The 20,588-nt window shown below is 29.8% G+C and overlaps 3 protein-coding genes and 1 pseudogene across 6 annotated transcripts; 1 reads left to right on the top strand and 3 right to left on the bottom strand.

Moving 5' to 3' along the window:
* Positions 1 to 1,726: 1,726 nt before the first annotated feature.
* LOC137812445 (Transducin/WD40 repeat-like superfamily protein) lies at positions 1,727 to 5,471 on the bottom strand. Of its 3 annotated transcripts, XM_068614420.2 has the most exons (9): positions 5,108 to 5,427; positions 4,798 to 4,900; positions 4,040 to 4,147; positions 3,849 to 3,958; positions 3,613 to 3,720; positions 3,491 to 3,536; positions 3,101 to 3,232; positions 2,298 to 2,410; positions 1,727 to 2,187 (listed from the first exon to the last, which is right to left on the bottom strand). In XM_068614420.2, the coding sequence occupies exons 1-8, from the start codon at positions 5,314 to 5,316 to the stop codon at positions 2,327 to 2,329; spliced, it is 900 nt and encodes a 299-aa protein (XP_068470521.1). In that variant the 5' UTR covers positions 5,317 to 5,427; the 3' UTR covers positions 1,727 to 2,187; positions 2,298 to 2,326. The 3 variants fall into 3 exon arrangements, with proteins under 3 accessions (XP_068470521.1, XP_090155085.1, XP_090155086.1); XM_090298959.1 differs by having other exon boundaries at positions 1,727 to 2,410; positions 5,108 to 5,471; XM_090298960.1 differs by having other exon boundaries at positions 1,727 to 2,410; positions 3,849 to 3,939; positions 5,108 to 5,370.
* A 1,822-nt stretch (positions 5,472 to 7,293) lies between these two features.
* On the top strand, positions 7,294 to 7,620 carry LOC150029184 (egg cell-secreted protein 1.4-like). Its single transcript, XM_090297964.1, has one exon. The coding sequence runs from the start codon at positions 7,294 to 7,296 to the stop codon at positions 7,618 to 7,620; it is 327 nt and encodes a 108-aa protein (XP_090154090.1).
* Positions 7,621 to 9,184: 1,564 nt separating this feature from the next.
* Positions 9,185 to 12,578, bottom strand: CAD9 (cinnamyl alcohol dehydrogenase 9). Its single transcript, XM_068614421.2, has 5 exons — positions 12,370 to 12,578; positions 12,166 to 12,279; positions 10,608 to 11,121; positions 9,821 to 9,974; positions 9,185 to 9,525 (listed from the first exon to the last, which is right to left on the bottom strand). Exons 1-5 carry the CDS (start codon positions 12,465 to 12,467, stop codon positions 9,323 to 9,325), a joined length of 1,083 nt encoding a protein of 360 aa, XP_068470522.1. The 5' UTR covers positions 12,468 to 12,578; the 3' UTR covers positions 9,185 to 9,322.
* A 3,121-nt stretch (positions 12,579 to 15,699) lies between these two features.
* On the bottom strand, positions 15,700 to 17,185 carry LOC137812447 (albumin-2-like; annotated as a pseudogene). The gene is made up of 2 exons (XR_016519051.1): positions 16,933 to 17,185; positions 15,700 to 16,739 (listed from the first exon to the last, which is right to left on the bottom strand). The product of XR_016519051.1 is annotated as an albumin-2-like (transcript).
* Positions 17,186 to 20,588: the final 3,403 nt, after the last annotated feature.

Here is a 20,588-nt window from a genome sequence, read left to right on the forward strand (position 1 = left end):
CATTGTTTTGGTACGAACTTTGACATCAATGGCATGGGTACAACGCTTTCTTTCCTATAACTGCAGCCCCTGCTGCTGCTAGCTACTCCTGAAGGAAGAGTTAAGGCACAAAAACTGGGTCTTTTTATTTTATTTGATTATTATTTATAAAGGAAATTGATTAATTGTTATTAAGGAATGGACCAGGGATTGGATTGTAATTGGTTGGAGGGTGGCTGCTACCTATGAAAACAAAAGTGTCGGTGCTACCTTGTTCGTCTTCTTATTCTCTCTCCTTTGTTTTATAAAATATCTTTTGCTTTCTTTCTTTTGTTTTATTTTTGAGTTGCTTTAAATAAAAATGCAAAGGTTCTACACCACAACAAGTAAAGGCTCTTCATTATTATAACTGGACAACTCCATATACAAGTCTGCGTGGTTCATTCAAATGTAAAATTGGACGCACCACCTACTTCTTATAGTATATCAATACTCAATTCAATATGCATAACATCGATTGGTATAACATGTCCATCAAACTCTATTTTATCTCTGTTGACCAACACTCATATAACAAACATGCACCCAAATTCAGGCCCCAATGCCTTTCTGCATTCCACATACGTCATTCCCAATTTCTATAACTTATGAGGACTTTCTCATTTTTCACCATATACCCAACTATTCCTTTTACCACTCCAATTTCCAAGTATTTTATATTTTCTTGAGAAAAATAGTGCACCACAATATAGATCTTTGTTCTTATTTCAATTTGAATTAAAAAATAAGTAGTATATTACATTTGATACTGAAGTATCGAATGCCCGTTGAAGATATCTTTGCGAGATACGGAAATTATACGCACTACATAATTCTATCACCAGCTGCATCAAAACTGTACGGTGGCTCTAGGCATCAGAATAAAACCAGCATAACATAATTAGTTAAAGTTGCCAATTGGTACCAAAACGACAATTGCGACTAACTCCTTTTTCTTAACTAATTACATTCCTCAGAAAGATGAACTTTACCTACACAAATTGATGTCTAAACCGTGTTCGTTTGACATCTGAATTATGAAATATTTTTATATTCTGGTAAATATTTATTTATAAGATGCAATCATGGCTATGATAATGACCATAACTGCCACTATTATCATTATTGTTATAATTACAGGCCACATGAATAAGAGAATCGTTCTTGCAGACTAAAGAAATTAATCAAAACAGGAACAATACAAGTTTATATTTTGTTTGGCTGGACAAAATTTGGATCACGTTCAGCCCAGCCAAACGCAAAACCAACTACTTTAGTTCTAGCAATTAGTAATTTTTAAGTCCAAAGTTTTATGTTTTTAAAAGAATTTGCAGTAGAGATGTCAATTTTTTTTTCCTTTTATGTAAGACTTGTATCCAAACATGGGGCTGGCTTCCATACACGAACATAAAGCACACGTGTTGACCCGTACCCAATGTGTCGGTTGATTTATACATATATTATTAACAAGGCAGAAGAAAAATATTGATCACGTTTTCGCACTTAGATCCGATCATTGTGTAGTAAAATGATTCTGGCAGTCTAAAAATGTGTGGTTTATATTGTCAAAAACATTGATATTACGAACAAGTTTATTGACTTGAAGAAACATGACAAGCTGAAGAGACAGCTAAGGTTTAACATTAAATTTTACTAGTAAAGCCTTTATAATTAAAATTAACTAAAATAAAATAATGTTAAATAATCGTTTAAAAAAAATAAATAAAGGATAAATGAATTAAGATGTCCAAAACGTCTTCATCAATAACTTGGAGTGTCTTTTTCCCTAATTCAAACGAAAAGGCCATAATAAGAATATCCGGGTGCAAGTCTCATCCATCCGCTTACACCGTATGAGCTTTGTAAGATCACTGCAAATATAGAAGCCACATGTTTGATTGAGCTTTGTTGCTACGTCACAGCATCGCAGCCACTTGTTCACCAACTGTACTAGTAAAATCCTAAGATCAACATCCCCGGCCATAACGGATAGAATACAAACTCATTTTCACAACATAACGGATATAATACAAATCGTTTTACTTTTATGGACACAAGTGAATTATACAACACCCTGTCCCTTTTGAAGACAAAAAAGTCAAAAACATTGTGCGATTTGACTGTGAATCAGAGAAGCTGCAATCAACAGGCTCACCTTGCTTTTACCATCTTCCACATAAAAAGCACATGTTAGAAAATCTGCCGAAAGACTTCAATTGTAATCGTACATGCAATCATCATTATGCTAATTGGTATTGGTATGGACCGCATGGACACACCAGGTAAGCTTCGTGATTGTGTTTAGTTATTATGTTTTCCATACTCGAATGCTGCCATCCACTGAAGAAGTTACCATGCAGTTTTCCTTTGGATGATAACTAACACTCGTTACCTGGCAGTAAATACATATGCATATATTATTTTCACATCCTTCAACAAGTAGTTAAATGAAAAAAAAAATATAATACACAAGGCTTTGCACCTCTACAAGTAAAATGACAATTATATGATAAAACCCAAAATGATATCTGTCCCAGCAGTAACAAGCAGATATTTTTGAAACAAAATGAATATCATCCCATCCCACGGCATAAGGTAATGATGGCATTATCATCAGGACTTGAAACTGACGATGATAATAAAATATAGCACAAGGAGCATTAGTCAAAGCAATAACAGAGTTCCCGTAAATATAATTAGCGGCAGACCAAAGTATTATTGGGAATAACTGCTAGAGAAGTTCCGAGAGAGAGAAACTTTGTTTAATAACAAAGTTACTACACTATTTGAACTATTATCAAGTGTTTATGATAACAATTATCAAACCGGCTTTCACAAAAAAAAGTGAGAAATCAATTAAATCATACTGAACTAGCGTGACGTGATAAGTCATATATGCTTTACATGAAAACTCAATTATTAAACAACAATTTTGTAAAAGGGTCTTAAGGAGGAATTGAAAATTTGAAGCATCCATAATCATGATTCCTTTCAAGTTAGGAATGAAGAAAAGGTCTAAAATGTTCTTTTAGTATCTTTGACAGATTTCTTCTAGAAATAGTAAACTAGTAAAAAAAATTACCACTGAGGTATGAGCCCTGAATCTTGAAACAACAGATGCATCTACAAGATCCCAGAAATAAATGAAGCCATCTTCAGAGCCACCAGTTACATGAGCATCGGTATTGGTAAGACAGCAATCCAATTTGTATGACTGAGGGTAGTTCAATAGAAATTATCAAAATTTGGAAGAAATGAATAGTAAAACTTTTTGTAACACGTAAAGTTACTAATAAGTTCAAAGAAATTAGAAATACACTTTAAGAGTGAACAATTATCTGAACCAATAAATAACAATAAAAAAATGCATATATATGGCTCTGGTATCTTCCTGAATCGTTAAAATATGCCATATGCAGAACATTAGAAAATATGAAGTGCTAAAATCAGATTTAGGCATCTGCAGACTAACCTTATTAGTGTGTCCTTTATATTCTTGTAACAATTCACCTGTGGACCTGTCACAAAAAGGTACTATGAATCTTCCAAGAATAGAGACCAATGGTAACTTTTCCCAAAGTGTCACAAACATACCTGTCCAAAAGACGCAGAGTAGAGTCTAAACAACCTGCTAGAATGCAGTTACCATCGTTTGACATTGATACACAGTTGACGGGTTGCCCCAAGTTATCGGAAATTTCTCTGGTGGATAAAAAAGATAACATCAGTAGAATTTCATAGTGCAAATAAATTTTAAGGCAGCAACAAATGAGTCCCATATATTTTATTTATAAAAAAAATAATGGTCTGGAAGTTATGCAGCAACAAACCTGCCAATTCGAATGTCAAACGTTCGAACAGTTCCATCAACACTTCCTCCAATAATTTCAGTCTTTGTTAAACAAATAGACATAACACTATCTGCAAATGTGTCAATAATCTGCATATCAATGGCAACTCTATTAATAAAGCAGTAGAAAGAAAGAGAGTACAATGCATATAATATGTCGACGGAATCCACCTGAATCGGCTCGGTGCTGTGGGATCTGCAGTCCCAAGCACGCAACGATTGATCGTACCCTGCTGAGACTACAACAGATGAATACTCGTTGAATTTGACGCCATTTACCTGTAGATGAAAATATGAATCAGAAAATAAGGTTGAGTCAACATATATAGCGATAACAACCATCAATAACTCCAAACCACTTTAACTCAGTGATCTTAATTTTTTTTCATATTAAATTTTATCCCTATGAAAATTAAAAATGGATGGAGTTTTACGAGAAAATAAAAAATAATTGCAGTGGTTATTTTGTTGTTGGTGTTCGCATACATTTAGACCATGTGTAGATAAACTTTTGCTTGAACAATAACAGAAGAAAAAAAGAAGGAAAAATGAAATAAACTAATCCCATAAGTTGTTAACTTGTATAAAGTTATAAAATGAACTTTTGGAGAAACTAATGAAAACAAAGCTTCTACAAATAAAATTACAAATGAGCTAATTCTAACTTATGCCAAAAGTTTATTTTACTCTGCAATGAATATATATGAAGAAATTTATCCAACCAGAACCTAGTGTTATGTATTAGAGTAAAAAACAAAGACGGGATTCAAGCTAGCAAGAACTAAGGAGAAAGACTACAACGAACTAAAGATAAACTGGTTTATTAATATCACCATCCTCGCTCCTATTCAAAGAGAAAATAACTGAAATTGAAAAAAAAAATGGAAAAATGAACATGTCATTACACAAGGAACGGAATGATACCTCACCTCACCATCATGGCCACGAAATTTCCTAATTACACGTCCAGTTGCAACATCCCAATAAAATATTTGTCGATCTCCACCACAGGAACATAACTTGGAATTGTCCCTACAGTAACAATATGCAAATAATGTATTATGAACTGGCGTTGAATGCAGTTACATTTCATGACAGTTCAAAGCTCAAATCACGAAACCCTTCAAATTGAAGTGTTTGAATTTTGAATATGCGTACATTTCAAATTCAGTAAGAAATCAAATGACATTCTGAATATACAGATATGATAATTGAAGAAATGCAATTAAGAGAGAGTACGTAGTGACGTGGACATCGCGGACTTCACGGCCGTGGGATTTATAGGTCTTAATATGGATTCCACGGTGAGGATTCCAGAGGCGTATGGTACGGTCTTTGCCGCAACTGAGACAATAATTGCCGTCAGCGTTGAACCTCGCGGCCAACACGGCACCCTCGTGACCCTTCAGCACGTTAGCCTCTTTCCGCGGAAGATCTTCCACGCTCATCTCTTCTTCTTCTTCTTCTTCTTCTTCTTCTTCACTTCTCGGGATTGAAACCCCTTCTCCACCACCACCCTGCGTTCCTTTAGTCTCACTGTACTCTGAACCTCAGCCCAATCTGCAAGCCTATTTCACGTTGGAGAAGGTTAGAACTTGGGTTTCTTCTTCCAGCACCCCTACATTTTTCTTCCTGCACCCCACAATTTTCTAAATTTCGAAATTGGCCTTAATATTTTATTTGAAAAAGGACACCGTGGTTACCAGAAATAGGAATCTGGGAGTATGCTACGGATTCAGCAATCCGGAACTGAATATTTTTTTTTTCGGATGAGGGGTGTTTCGGAAGCAATTTTTTGCATAAATTATTGATTTCCGGATTGCTGAATCTGGAAGTCTAATTCTATTACGGATTCATGCATCCAGAATGCTTTTTTTTTTTAAATTATGGATTTCTGAATCCGGAATGCATATTTCTTTTAGGGATTGGTGAATCCGAAATGCTTTTTTTGAATGATGCATATTTTGAATTACAGATTGGTGGATCTGAAAGTTTACCAGAAGTGCCAATCCGAAATTTTTCCGGGTTCCATAATTCATAATGAAAAAATAAATATAGTTCAAGTTCATTTTAGGGTTTTTAAAGAATAATAGGGACAATTTGGTCTTTGCATAATATTGTGGGGTGCAGGAAGAAAAATGTAGGGGTGCAGGAAGAAACTGCCTAGAACTTGTCCAGCCTTTAAACGGATTGGGTCCAATATCCAAAGATAAGTCCAGCCCGTTTTATGTTGTAAAGAAATAAGAAAAAACCAATGACTCCTCTGAGTCTGTGTGAATGTGAACCATCCAAACCACAGCTACCTTTGTTTGTTGGCAGTTTTTTCTGCACCCCTATATTTTTCTTCCTGCACCCCCACACTTTTAAAAATCCCAAAACCGACTTTCACCTGTTATTTGAATTCGGGATCTGAGAATGTGTTACGGATTCATTAATCCAGACGTGAATCATGTTGCTAGGAATGTGCTCGGATTTATCAATCCGAAAGTGAATCATGTTGCTTTCTGGATGAAAAGGTGTTCTGGAAGCAAAGTTGACATAAATTGTTGACTTTTGGATTGTTCAATCAAAAGTCTAATTTCTATTAAAAAAATGTTAATATTAATAATAACTGCTGATAAAAAAATGTTAATAATAACAAAACTTACTTTTGATTACCAACATCATTTTTCACACTTTTAGAAAAAGAACATTTTTACAATATTTTTCTTATGAAAAATAAATACAAAGCCGGTTCTCTCAATTTTATGGTATGGGCAGTATTATATTAACAGTGGATTTTTGAATTTTAAATATATCGCACTATATTAAATAGTTATTTTGTTGGACACAAAAAAATCCTTCTACTTAAATAGATGCAAAACGTTCCTTTACCTAAATTTTTCATATATTTTAATCTCGAAAGGGTAAACAAAACACAAAATTAGTGCATACACGTAAATTCTCTATTAAGATAAATAAAATTATAATAATATTTGTTTTAAGTAATTAATAACAATTTATAATAGTAAATAAAAGAGAATTGAGTGTTATACAAACAACCATATACGAAATTATAATTGAAAAAATAATATTTTTATTATTGAAATTGATCTATTTTAAAATTGTATTGGTGAAATTATAATGCTAAATTGATGGATTTTAATTTTCAGTTATCAAATTAATATTTTTAAAGTGAATTAATTATGGGGTTATTTAAAATGAAGATAGAAAATGTAGTTTCTTTCCAAATTCCACTCCATTCAGTGTGTGCAATGCAGTTACAATTGTAGAAAAACCCTTTGTTTTCTTGAACTAACCATTGGACTGACTTGATTAAAAAGAATTAAATTGCAGCAAAGGGATCCAATGAATAAAAAAAGTCCTATAAATAAAAGAAATGTGTAAGAAGAAAGGAAGTGACAGAAGGCAGAAGTTGATATCTGATGGCTCTAAAATATGGAATACTCTTGTTGATGGTGCTTGCATGGTTTGTTGTAGATGGAACAGCAACCAGGGAGAACATGGTGGAATGCTGGAGCAACCTTACTGAGCTAAAATCATGTTCCAGTGAGATCATGCATTTCTTCATCAATGGTGAAGCTGATATTGGTCCCAACTGTTGCTGTGCCATTACTGTCATAACCCACAATTGCTGGCCCTCAATGCTCACTTCATTGGGCTACACTTACCAGGAAGCTCTTTATATACTTGAATACTGTGAGGATGCTGCTCCAACTCCAGCTTTGCCACCTTCTCATCCAATCTATTAAATAACTATGTCAATCTTCAATATCTCTTAATGTTCTTCTCTATCTATGGAATAAATTCACCTTCCTCCAATTTCACACTACTTAGTTATTGGAATACATAAACAATGAGTTCTTCTATGATTCTTATTATGCTTATCACATTTTATTAAAAAGATCTCATTGCATTGTTTTGTAGTGGATGTTTCATTATGTAAGTAGGAAAGGAGAAAGAGAATGAGTGAAAACCTAACAGCAGTTCCAATCCATTGGTCACTTTCTTCGACATTACATAAGAAAAATCTCAATAATATTAAATAAGTATTTTATTATTTTTTTAATAATATTTTTTTTCATGATTATTGTTGCTTGATTACATTAATTTTGTAAGATACATTAATTTATGCATACTATAATGTACTCAATTTTATAAAATCTAATTTTAAACTAACATACATAGTATAACGCTACATAAGCATCTAAATATCTGGAAAACATAATATATATATATATATATATATATATATCACTAATAATATTTAAAATTTTCAAAATATAATAGTAGATATAAAAATATTGTTATTAAAGAACACATATTACCAAATTCTCAACTCATTCAATATATGTCTAAATTTTCATACTATTTTTTTCATCACTTCCATTCCATATTAAATGCATAAACATATTATATAAATAAAACTTTGTATTGAGGTTCTTTGATATTAAAAAACACATATTTTGCGTACAAAAAGTAAGTTTGGAGGAGTAAAATTGTGTCTTTTGCACTTGTCTTTGCTTGGAGGGTGCTGGAAAATAATATTGCAATTATGGTCAATTTAGAAAGGTGCGGGATGACGGTTGAAAGTTTTTTGTGTAGTCTTTGTGGGTTAGAGGAAGAGACTTGTCGTCATTCGTTTGTTGAATGCAGAATAATTTAATCTGTATGGAGTATTTGCTTTGCTTGACTTGGTGTGACATTAATGAGTCACAATGATTCATTCTTAAATTTTCTTCTGTTTAGGTTGTGTAACACAGATTTGAAAGTACAATAATAATTTATATTTAATTTATTATTTTTTCTGAAAAAAAAATATTTCATAAAAAAAATTAATGAGTATGGAAATGAGGGAGTGTTAGATATATACATACCCATGGTTGAAATACTTCGTTAATGAGATACTTATATAATTATTTTAATTCAATTTACTTAAAATAATCAACTCTTTCAATAACATAACCGTCATTTAGACAAGTAAAACCACAATATACAATTTAGTAAATTTAAATTCTCTTATCCAAACAAAGCGTATCCATACTTTTTAAGAAAATAAATTAATAATAAATAGTTTATTTCTATATTTTTTAATTTAAAAATATAATTAAAGATAAAATAAAAATATAAAATATGTACATCTAATACTGAATCACTTCATATACTCTTATAAATTTTAAAAAAAAATAGTTAAGAAACTGAGGCTGATAAGGTAAAATTGTAAAATTTCGAATGGCCAATTTTTATTGTTTTTTTCAGAAAGATGAAACTCTTAGTCGGTGAGTTGATGAAGATAAAGGAACATAATATGGAATATCAACCCAAACATAGCAATATCAATAATATGGAATATCAACCCAAACAAAGCAATATCAATTGAAGAGAGGATGTTCTGATCCAAGGCCAATCTTAATTATTGTTGACAAATCTAAGGTGCCACACTTGCAGAGCCTTCTACAAACTTGAGAAAGAGTTGGCCACATCAATCACAAAGCGATATTTCACGTCATTTTTGCCAAGCCTTTCCATGGCAGTGTTGATTTGGTTCATCTTAATCAGTTCAATATCTGCAGTAATGTTGTGTTTTCCGCAGAAATCAAGCATTTCCTGGGTTTCCTTGATCCCTCCAAAGTTGCTCCCCCCTACAAGCTTCCTTCCTACATTCATATGTTACACAACAAAACATTTATTTCATTAGTCAAATCCATTAACTATTGTTTTACTAAGGGTGACCCTGCTCAAATTTTGGAAAATCTTAAATCTACAGTGAATAAAAAACTCTCTCATCCATTCAGCTTCTTGGGAAAGCATTACGCTCCAAGTGTCTTTGACTTTAGGCTATTGTGAGGTATAAGTTGTGGCTAAATAAGGTTTTTTTCTCCTTGTGCAATTACTTGCAAAAAAACATACAAAAACTACATAATACCAGATTGGAGATGATTGATGGCTTACCTGCAACTAATTGAAAGATAGGCACCTCAAGAGGCTTGTTTGGCAACCCTACAGTAACTAGCTTCCCATTCAGCTTCAGCAGACCAAGCAGTTGTGACAGGGAATGAACAGCAGAAATTGTGTCTATGATATAGTCCATGGTTCCCACAGCAGCCTGCTTAGAGTTCGAGCAAGTTTACAAATACATCATGAGAAATTGCATAACCAGTCAATCCAATGTTTTACTAATGATTATATGGAGAAGCAGACTAAAAGTTCGTTTTTTTATATTCTAAAGTGCTTGAATAGTGTATATCCCATTCCGTTGATCAGCTGAGGAGGTGAGGTTTTCTCGTGTTGAGACCCACTTCATGGCTAAAATTGACAACAGCTGCCAAGTCACTCAGAACATTCGTTCTACACAACCATACTAAATTTTCTATCAGTAGGGTAATGATAGTCTCTTATCACTCAATTCCACACTTTTTTTCACCTCTCTTAGTTAGCTTTAGATCTTGCAAGTAGCTACTATTTGATGATAGCTTTTCAATATGGCAATTATTATAACCTAATTTTTAAACATAAATAAAAACTATCATTGCAAATTAGAAAATTATATCAAGGCATCAAGCAAAGCATAAATTAGTCCTACCCGTGACACCCAACAGTAGCATAAGAACATCATTATCATACGGAATTGTATTATGTTATTATGATTATGAAGAACCGGTAAATTCATCATAATCAAAACCCAGTTGAAAAAGTCTTCCTTTGATGCTTTTTTCAGTCTTGTATCTCAGTTACGTACCTTCATTTTTTCAAGGTCTGAGGAAAGAAGGAAAGAATCTGCCCCTAGTGTGTCAACTGCCTCAGTTTCCTTGTGTGGAGATCCACTAATGACAGTAACTTTCAGCCCAAAGGCCTTACCAATTTTGATTGCAACATGGCCTAACCCACCTAGCCCTGCCACTCCTAAATGTTTGCCAGGCTCTGTCATCCCATAATATTTCATAGGGCTGTACACAGTTATCCCCGCACACAGCAGTGGAGCACCAGCATCAAGGGGTAAGTTGTCAGGAAATCGGAGCACATAGCGCTGGTTAACAACCACAGTGTTAGAATAACCACCTTGAGTTCGTGTCCCATCATAGTAAGGAGAATTATAGGTAAACACAGGGCGGGGACAGTAACTCTCCAAATCCTGTTGGCAACATTCACATTCCTTGCAAGATTCCACTATCACACCAACTCCCACTTTATCACCCGCTTTGAAATGTTTCACATTATTTCCGACTGTAGTCACAACACCAACAATTTCATGCCTGAAAACCAAAAATACTAAAGTCAATGCAAGCTGATCTCCGACATTCTGATTTTACCTTCAAACGAGAAAGTGTCACTACCTGCAAGGTTGGCAATTGCACAAACACGTGCAAGCCTTAAATATTACGTACAACACACGACGTAGAAAGGAATAAAGAGATATATTTAACAACCAAACATTGCATCATTAAAACAAAAAACTGCATCAGAGTCAGTCTAATTCCCTCCCCTCACATCCTGATTTTAAAAGCTGTTTTCTAAAGCAATTTCACAGTTCTCAGTAACCAATTTCTCATTCAAAATACATTTCTTTTTAAAATTATTTCCAAATGTCAATAAAAAATAAATAAATAATTAGAAGAAGTCTGTCATGTTCTTCACTCTCCATCCTATTCAACCTTCTTTGAATATCACAAGCTGTTCAAAGACCTTATTTAATCCCACTTTGAAAACGGAACTTTTTTTGTAATTAGAAATAGAAATCAAACACACCCTTAAATTTTAGCAATCATTCATGTTATGTTAGGATTTTTAAGCACAATAGCTCAATCTCCGGGAGAATTTCTAGAGTCAAGTACAATATAAAGTAATTTATCATACTTAAATTGGACTTTTAACCATTTTTGCATAGTTTCCACATATGGTAAAGTTACTCTGTACGCCGACCATACCTAAATTATGTAACACATGCCCAATATAAAACGAGATAAATACAAATATAATATACTCACAGATCATGTGAGGTGATGTAAAACACAACGTGCTTTTGGATTATGCGCTTATTTTACTAAAGATTTGGTTTTTCCTATTATTAAGTCAATTAACAATTGAGATCGAAATTCCAAGCCCCAACTGTGCTCGGTTGAAGGATGAAGAAGAGCGTGGGTTTTCTTTTAAGTGTCCCATCGCATTCAAACTCAATGATTACAGATAACATATTATATTGATAAAATCAAATCTATGTTTGGGGATAAAAATCGCACAGAGAAAAAAGAATTATTTAATTAAAAAGGGAAAAAGGATTGCAGTTGAAGAATGGGTACCCTGGAACAACAGGGTAAGTGGTGAAACCCCAGTCGTTTTTGACAGTGTGAAGATCAGAATGGCAAACCCCGCAAAACAGAATCTGGACAGTGACGTCATCAACACCGTTTTCCCTGCAATGATCACGACAAATGAGGATAAGATTGATCTGAACCAGCATTGATCTCGCAGAAAAATGAGCAAAATAGAAAAATAAAAAGAACCTTCTGGAAAAATGAAAAGGCGAAAGGGTCCCAGAAGTGTCTCTTGCAGCCCAACCAAAAGCTGTGTGAGGGAGTTCAGTTTGCGGAGATTTTGCCATTACTTGGTTTTGTTTGTTTTCTTCTATTCTCACGCTCTTATCTTATCTATCAACTCAACTCTCTGACCCTTTTTCCAGCTATGTGACACCGTTGCAATGCAATGACACAGTCTATATGTAGGTAGGAAAACAATTTCTTTTTTATGGAAATTTATATGATAATTATTATCAAATTATTTTATAATATTTTTAAAGTAGCAATTAATAGTATGATAAAAATAATAACTTCGTACTGTTTTCTAGTGTAAACAAGTTGTTTTACACACAAGAGTTTTCATAAATAGTATTTAAAGAGGATTAATTTTAATTTTAATTTTAATTTTATATTAATACTTTTTAAATTGATCAAAAAAATTAATTATTTAAAATAGAAACTAAATTTTACAAAATTTTTTTTTTTTTTATTTTTTAAAGTAATATTTCGGTAAATAAATATTTTGTACACTGTAATAAAAAAAATTATATCTATGAAAGATTTCAAAGAAATCATATCCATCATTTTTATAATTGAAAGAGAATATAAATATTTTTCGTATTATCAGTGTATAAAAATTAAACTAATTTTATTTAATAAAAGATTAACATTAATCATATATGTAGACATCTTTTCAATTCAATAAAAAAAATATAATATTAATTATTTTCAATTCATAGATAAGATAAAAAATATCTGTTATTGGTAATATGGTTATGGTAGATTGACAGATAAAAATTACAAATTATTAATATTTTTATTATTTATTTATTAATGTTTTTATAATTATTATTATTTATACATAATTTATTACTCATTTATTAAATATTCTTTATTTATTACTTGTTAATTATTTATTAATTACTTATTAACTATTTACTAACTATTTACTAACGTTTTTATTATTACTAACGGAAACACTATTGTTTGTACATCCGCATTTTTTTATTTTATTCAACTTTTAACTTTTACACTAATAAAAATTTAACATACATATAAAAATAATTTTGAATAAGTTGAAATTGAAAAATAAAAATTAACATATAAAAGAAAATTAATAATTTGATTAATCAATATTTTTTTTTTCTGTTTGAGTTTCTCTTCTTCAAGCTTTTTATTTTCTCCCATTTTGGAATCGGAGAGAGTACGATGATGTTCATGTTAAGGTAAATAAAAAAAAATTATAGTTTTACCAAATAATAGAGTTGTTTGAAATGGAGTGGAGAGAGTGATTAAAAATGAATGCTATTTTATTTGATAAGTCTGGTGTGGGGATGTAGGAGTGAGGTGAGAGTATGCTCTATTTATTTATGTTGTTACCTTAAAATAAGGAAGTAAGGGAATAGTGTAAAGTTAGTTTGCATCACATAACATTAATTTTAAAATTTTAAAAATATTTTTATTTTTTAAATAGTTCATGTGAAATGACAAAATAGTCTATTGTACTAATAAGATGAGATATATATAATGGTAGAATTAGAAAAAAAAAATGTACACAAGAAAAAACGGTTATAAAGAGAAATCCCCTTTATATATAGGTATAAATTAATATTTTGTTGTAAAAATTAAAATCTAAGTCTTATAAATACATATATAACTCATAATAACTAAAAAAAACATCTTAATCATCATATCATATGATTTTTTTTTATTATAATATCATTATTATTATAATATCTATCTATATTTTTAAATATCTTTAAAAGTTTGTTATCTTTTCTTTTAATTATTCAAATTTGTTATTTATACATTTATTTTAATTTATTATTTTTCTATTAACATAATAGAACATAATTTCATATAAACTCATGGTTATTGTAATAAAATCTTTCTTCAAACAAATATCTACATTTATAAGATTCTTATTATTTATGAGATTTTATTATTTATTTAATCTTTTATTATAAATTATATATTATTAATGTGTTATAAATAATAACATTAATTTTTTTACGTAATTTTTAACACTCAAAAGATTACCACTAAAAAAAATTATGAAATAGAAACTAATTTTAGAAACAAAAAATAATTAGTGTTATAGTGACTAAATTAGATACCATTTTAGAGACTAAAAAAAAATTAGTTTCTAAATTATTTTTTATTATTATTAAATGGTTTCTAAATTGGTATTTAATTAGCAACCAAGGTTTTTGCTACCAAACTTAGTATCTAATTATATACCAATTTAGCAACTATTTAAGTAGAAACTAATTTAGAAATCAATTTTTTTTAGTTTCTAAAATTGTCTCTAATTTAGTTACTATAACAACTAATTATTATTTTTTTCTCTAAAATTAGTTTATATTTCATAATTTTTTTTAGTGAATAGTTCAAAGTTTAATTATGTTTTCTATTTAAATAATAAAAATTTATTTAAATTATTATTATTATTATAATTTAATAAATATATCATTAATAAAAATATTACTTCTTTTAAATGAATTAGAATATTAGAGTATAAGTTTATAATAAAATAAATTAAATCATGGCTATATCTGAACTTATCTACTATCTATAGAGCTATCAACATTGAAAGGTATGCATATTTAACAGTTCAAATTTGGAAATAATAATTTATAGTATGATGATTAATTTGAAATTAACATTGTAATTTCAAATCAAATTTTAATTTTACATATGTATATTTTTTTCAACAAATCTAAGTTTATACTAATTTTTTTTTTTTAAAAAAAAAGACCCGCAAATCTTAACTATTAGAATTTATAAAATCAATTAGAATAAAAATAACATTTGATTAGTCTTTGGACTTATACGGTTATGAACAAATCTTAATATTATTTCACTCGTTCAAATATAAATAAAATATCTATTATATCATAATTAAAATTTAGAAATATGATAGGTATGAGTGTGATTATTTTTCTAATCTGATAATTGAAGTACATTTTTTCCTTACATATCATTTAATGGAAATTGTTTTAAAGAGAGAGATATTATTTATTTAGCATTAAAAAGGCAATTTTACTGTAATTCGACTATATAAGATCACAATAATAATACTTTCAATAACATTTCAACATAATATAAATACAGAATATAGTACAAATACAGGAATCGAATCTCTATACATATTTTCTTAATCTTCTATTCAGTATTAAATTCAACATAGATTTGGTTTCCCATTCGTTCGTAGATCCCTTTACTCCTTCCCTTCCAAGGAAGGAGTTTAGTTACATCATTGCCAAACTCCATAGAACTCTAATCTGATATGTTTATATAAATTAAAATAGATAGGTGCAACAATGAATAATTTGTATATGTTATAGAAAGATGTAAACTTTTACTTATCTGCAACAGTAATCATTTTATTCTGAGTTTGCTTTCAAAAAAACAAATATCACATACAAAGAAAGTAAAACAAGCATCCACAGTTACTACATTATAAAAGAAAAGGAAGCAAACTTTGGCAATAAAACCCTTATTCTTATCATATTATGGCATCTTATTCTTTCTTTTGTCCAAGCTCATTCATCACTACTATAATCATATTCCTCAGTAGAATACTCACATAACATATTGTCGAGAGGCAGAATGTCTCTAAAAGATGACCAACCATCAATTATGGGCTTCACACCATGCACAAGAGTGGCATCTGGACTACCTGTGATGAAATTCATCAGTGCATAGTTTTCTCCTTTGAAAAGATAAGCTTATTCTCCTTGTGAGAAGCAAATGCCGCATCAATTCCATCTTCAAATATGGTACCTTTCAAACAGGAAATCCATCAGTGATGTTACGAATGAGATCAACAAGTTGCTTGGAAGCATAGTCCATGCAACAATACTTATTTCCTTCAAATAGATAAACTTCTTTTCCTCTGGATGACCTGAATGCAGAGTTTATGCCATCCTGAAACACAGTGTCGTTTAAGATGGGAAACATGTCTCCAATCCTTCTTTCAATACCTGTGAGTACCTTGTCATTAGCATAGTCTAGACAGACACCCATGTTGCCCGAGAAGATATATGCTTCGTTGCCTTCAGTGTCGAAGGCACAACGTATTCCACATGATGCAAATGGACTATTCGATAATGATGGAAAGCCATAACCAGTCCATCACAAATCTGTCAAAAACTTATCATCTGTCTGTCTCTCCTGTCCAGGAGTGTAATACACCCGCACGTACTTGTCGATTAAAAAGAAATAAACTTCATTTGTTGTTGAAGAACGAAATGCAGCATCTATATATCTTGGTATCCGAGGAAAATAACACTCAGGATAAGGCTCAATACGAGGCTCCTGATGAGCATCCCTTTCTTCTCCGTCGATTTGCATACCTGCACAATATCATAACAATATAATATAACAGGCAACCTTAGAAACCACTAAATTGGAACATGAAAACAAATGTTATCTAATTTCTGCATATGCTGTTTGAATGGTTGTCAAACTGGCCAGTTCAGTTGGGTTTTCATATTAAAACAAAACGGTGTCATTCTGGATGGGGGAAATTAAATGGAATAAACTCACTTTAGGGTTTCGCGTTGCGTTGTAGTTTCACTCAGATTCGTTGCGTCTTCTCTGTGCGGAGGTGGTGCGTCATCTCTGAACGAGTGCGGCGGTGGGGGCGATCGAGCAGAGCAGGTCGCGCGGTGGTAGCGATTGGACAGAGGACGTCGCGTGGTGGCGGTTCGTGCCGTAGTCGCGGATTGTAGGTCTACGGTGGTCGCGGTGGTGCCGTTGGGTAGTGTGGAATTAAGGTTGCATTGTGATTTAGTTTATTAGATTCTGTTTCTCTTATTTACCAGTGTAGAAAAAGAAGATCCAGATAGTAGGTAAGATTTGGGTAAATCCAGATATAGTAGGTAAGATTTGGGTAAATGATTTATTTATAGTGATTATTATAAGTTGTTTATATGATTATAAGTGGTTAATTAAATTATAGTATAATTTGATTTATAGAATGGTATATTGGTATATTAAAAAATATTTTGAATATTTTTATATAACTGATTTATTTAAGATATTTTCATGGTTTTATTATTATTATTATTACTAGCGGGAACACAGACATTGACGTGTATCCGCATTTTTTATTTTTTTAATATTTTTTTTTATTTTTCAAAAACAATTTCTCTTAATAACATAAAATGAGAAGTTAAAGAGTAGTGGAGAGAGAAGGTGGGAAGTAGGTACCTATATAGGAGAGAGAAAGTAGAAAGTATGATATGTGGGTTATGTGTAGTGGAGAATCATAAAATTTATTTTTTAAATTAATTTTAATAAAAAAAATATCAGTTTAAATCAGAAAAGTAACTAATCAATTTCGCCACTCTCTCTATTCTCTCCACTCTCCAGTTAAATAATAACAAATAAAATAAATTAAAAAATTATTTTATTAATTTTTGAAATTATAAAATGTCCAAATAACCAAAATAAATTAATACAATAAATTATTAAGTAAGGATAAAATGGAAAAAAAAAATTAAGAACAGTTAAGAGGGGAATAAGAAATGACACCATAATACAATAATAAAATTAAATATTAATATAAGGATAAAATAAGAAAAAAAATTAAGAGCAGTTAAGAGGGGAATCCCCTTTATATATAGGTATAGATTATTATTATTATTATACCTATATATAATGAGGATTCTCTCCATAACTGTTTCTTATATACATTTATGCTTCTATATAACTGTTTTTTATATATTATTTTTAGTTATTTTGTAATTTTGTAAATATTAAAACAGTTATCAGGATAAAGTTTCTTAACGTAAAACCATTTTGAATTTAGGTTTTTGAAATATATCTTTATTTCTTCAGTTTTCACTCACACTTTGTTTTCAATTTGAATTTATATTTGGAATTTTTATTATCATTTTTCTCTCCTCCTTCTTTAATATAAGAGTAAGAAGAAATCCCACGTTAGTATCTGTAAGTGAGTTTTCTTTTCTTGGTTGTTTAATTGTTAATGTTACTCATTTTTATTTTCATTTTCGTCACAGGTACGGAGTTATCTTGTTGATGTGGGCATCGACGGAGAGGATGAATGTGTTCTGAATATGACATTCCGAGAGACGAAAGGGGTTAGAAAATAAATATTTTCTTAAGGTTTGTTATGGAGTTTCTTATCTTATTCTTTTTTTTTTCTTTTCATTATTATATTTCTCTTTTTTAGTTTTATGTTAGTAACAACAAATCAAAATTAGTGATTCACAAGAATGATGACTTAATTTCTTTAAGGTACAAAGTTAACTTGATATCATCCTTGATGTGGACAAGGAAGGATGAATGCTTTCTGAACATTCTTGTAGAGAAGAGGAAAGAAATTGGAAAATAAATATTTTTTTAAGGTTTGGTACAGAGTTTCTTATCTTATTATTTTATTTTTCTTTTCATTATTATATTTATCTTTTTTAATTTTATTTTAATAACAACAAATCAAAATTGGTTATATTCATTGTGTTATAAATTTAAATTTGTTTAATATATTTTTTACTGTAACTTAATTATTAAAATAGTAGGTTAAAACTCATAAATAATGAGAAAAATGTTTTTATCTTCTTTTTACTTAGTGATATTTTATATTTAAAAGATATGAATACACACATTAATATACAATAGCTAGTAACTATAAAGTGGTTTTATTATTATTATAATTAACTCAAACATAAAATATAACTATAAAGTGGTTTTATTATTATTATAATTAACTCAAACATAAAATATACATATTTTTTATTTTTATATTATTATTATCTGTATTTATATTTATTTAAATGAAATACATATATGTGTATTCATATTTTTTAACTATCAAATTATATATATATTAAAAAAAAAAATTCAAATAAAAGATTAAATAAAAATAAAGATTGATATTGAGAATATTTTTTTCATATTAAAACATATATTCATATTTTTTTCATATTAAAACATATATTCATATAAACAATATTTAAAAGCTCATCTTTTAGGCGTTACAAAGATAATAATGCATTAATTAACACTTACTTTTATTAAAAAAAACATAACATAATAACTTTAATCAATTTAGCCTTTCGAAATCTTAAGTTATAACCATATAAAAAACTAGAAATACGATAACAATGATAACAATGAAGCTCAATAAGTTTTTCCTAAAGTATGAAAAATCAAAATCCTAACCTTAGTTATAATTGAATTGAATTGCAAGACATAACTTTTTCTTTGGTCACTTTCTTTTCTTGATATTGATTTCCAACACAAGATAAAAGAAGGAACCACCAACATGAGATTGGGATCAATCTTCGATAGCTCGTGCTTCACCTCCAAGAGTTCTTTTTTGACAAAAAGAGAAATGAATTGTATGTTCAATGAACACAACATTGAAGAGAATGTCAAATGAGCAAGACTAAAAGAGGTTTAATTGACAAATGAATAAGACTTTTATTGTAATATAATAGAAGGGAGGGATGATTTACTTCAACAAGAATCTAAGTTGTATGATGTAGGTATTGACGACTAAGTTCTCAAAAAAGATTTTGAATGTCTTTATTGGCTTGATAACTAAGTTTTTAAAACGATTTTGAATGTGTTTGGTGACATTTCTACTTGTGTATAGTAAAAAAATATGTGAAATATTGTGAATAAGATAATTTAGATTTTTTATTTATTTCAATCATTTGGTTTTAATTAAGTCAAGTAGTACTATATGTGAACTTTTTCGATTTTCTTATCTTTCACAATTTTTTTTCCTCATTAATACTCTTTTGGATTAATTTTAATTTTAATTTTATATTAATACTTTTTAAAATCGATCAAAAAAATTAATTATTTAAAAATACAAAAATAATACAAACTATATTTTACAACAAATATATTTTTCTTTTATTTTTAACTAATATTTCGGTAAATAAATATTTTGTACACTGTAATAAAAAGCAATTATATCTATGAAAGATTTCAAAGAAATCATATCCATCATTTTTATAATTGAAAGAGAATATAATATTTTTCGTATTATCAGTGTATAAAAATTAAACTAGTTTTATTTAATAAAAAATGAACATTAATCATATATATAAACATCTTTTCAATTCAATAAAAAAAATGTAATATTAATTTATTTTCAATTCAATAGATAAGATAAAAAAATCTGTTATTAATTACATTTTTTCGGTGAAAAATCGATCGATTTATTG

The sequence above is a fragment of the Phaseolus vulgaris genome, chromosome 2 (assembly GCF_051622355.1).
Source record: "Phaseolus vulgaris cultivar YP4 chromosome 2, ASM5162235v1, whole genome shotgun sequence".
NCBI lineage: Eukaryota > Viridiplantae > Streptophyta > Magnoliopsida > Fabales > Fabaceae > Phaseolus > Phaseolus vulgaris.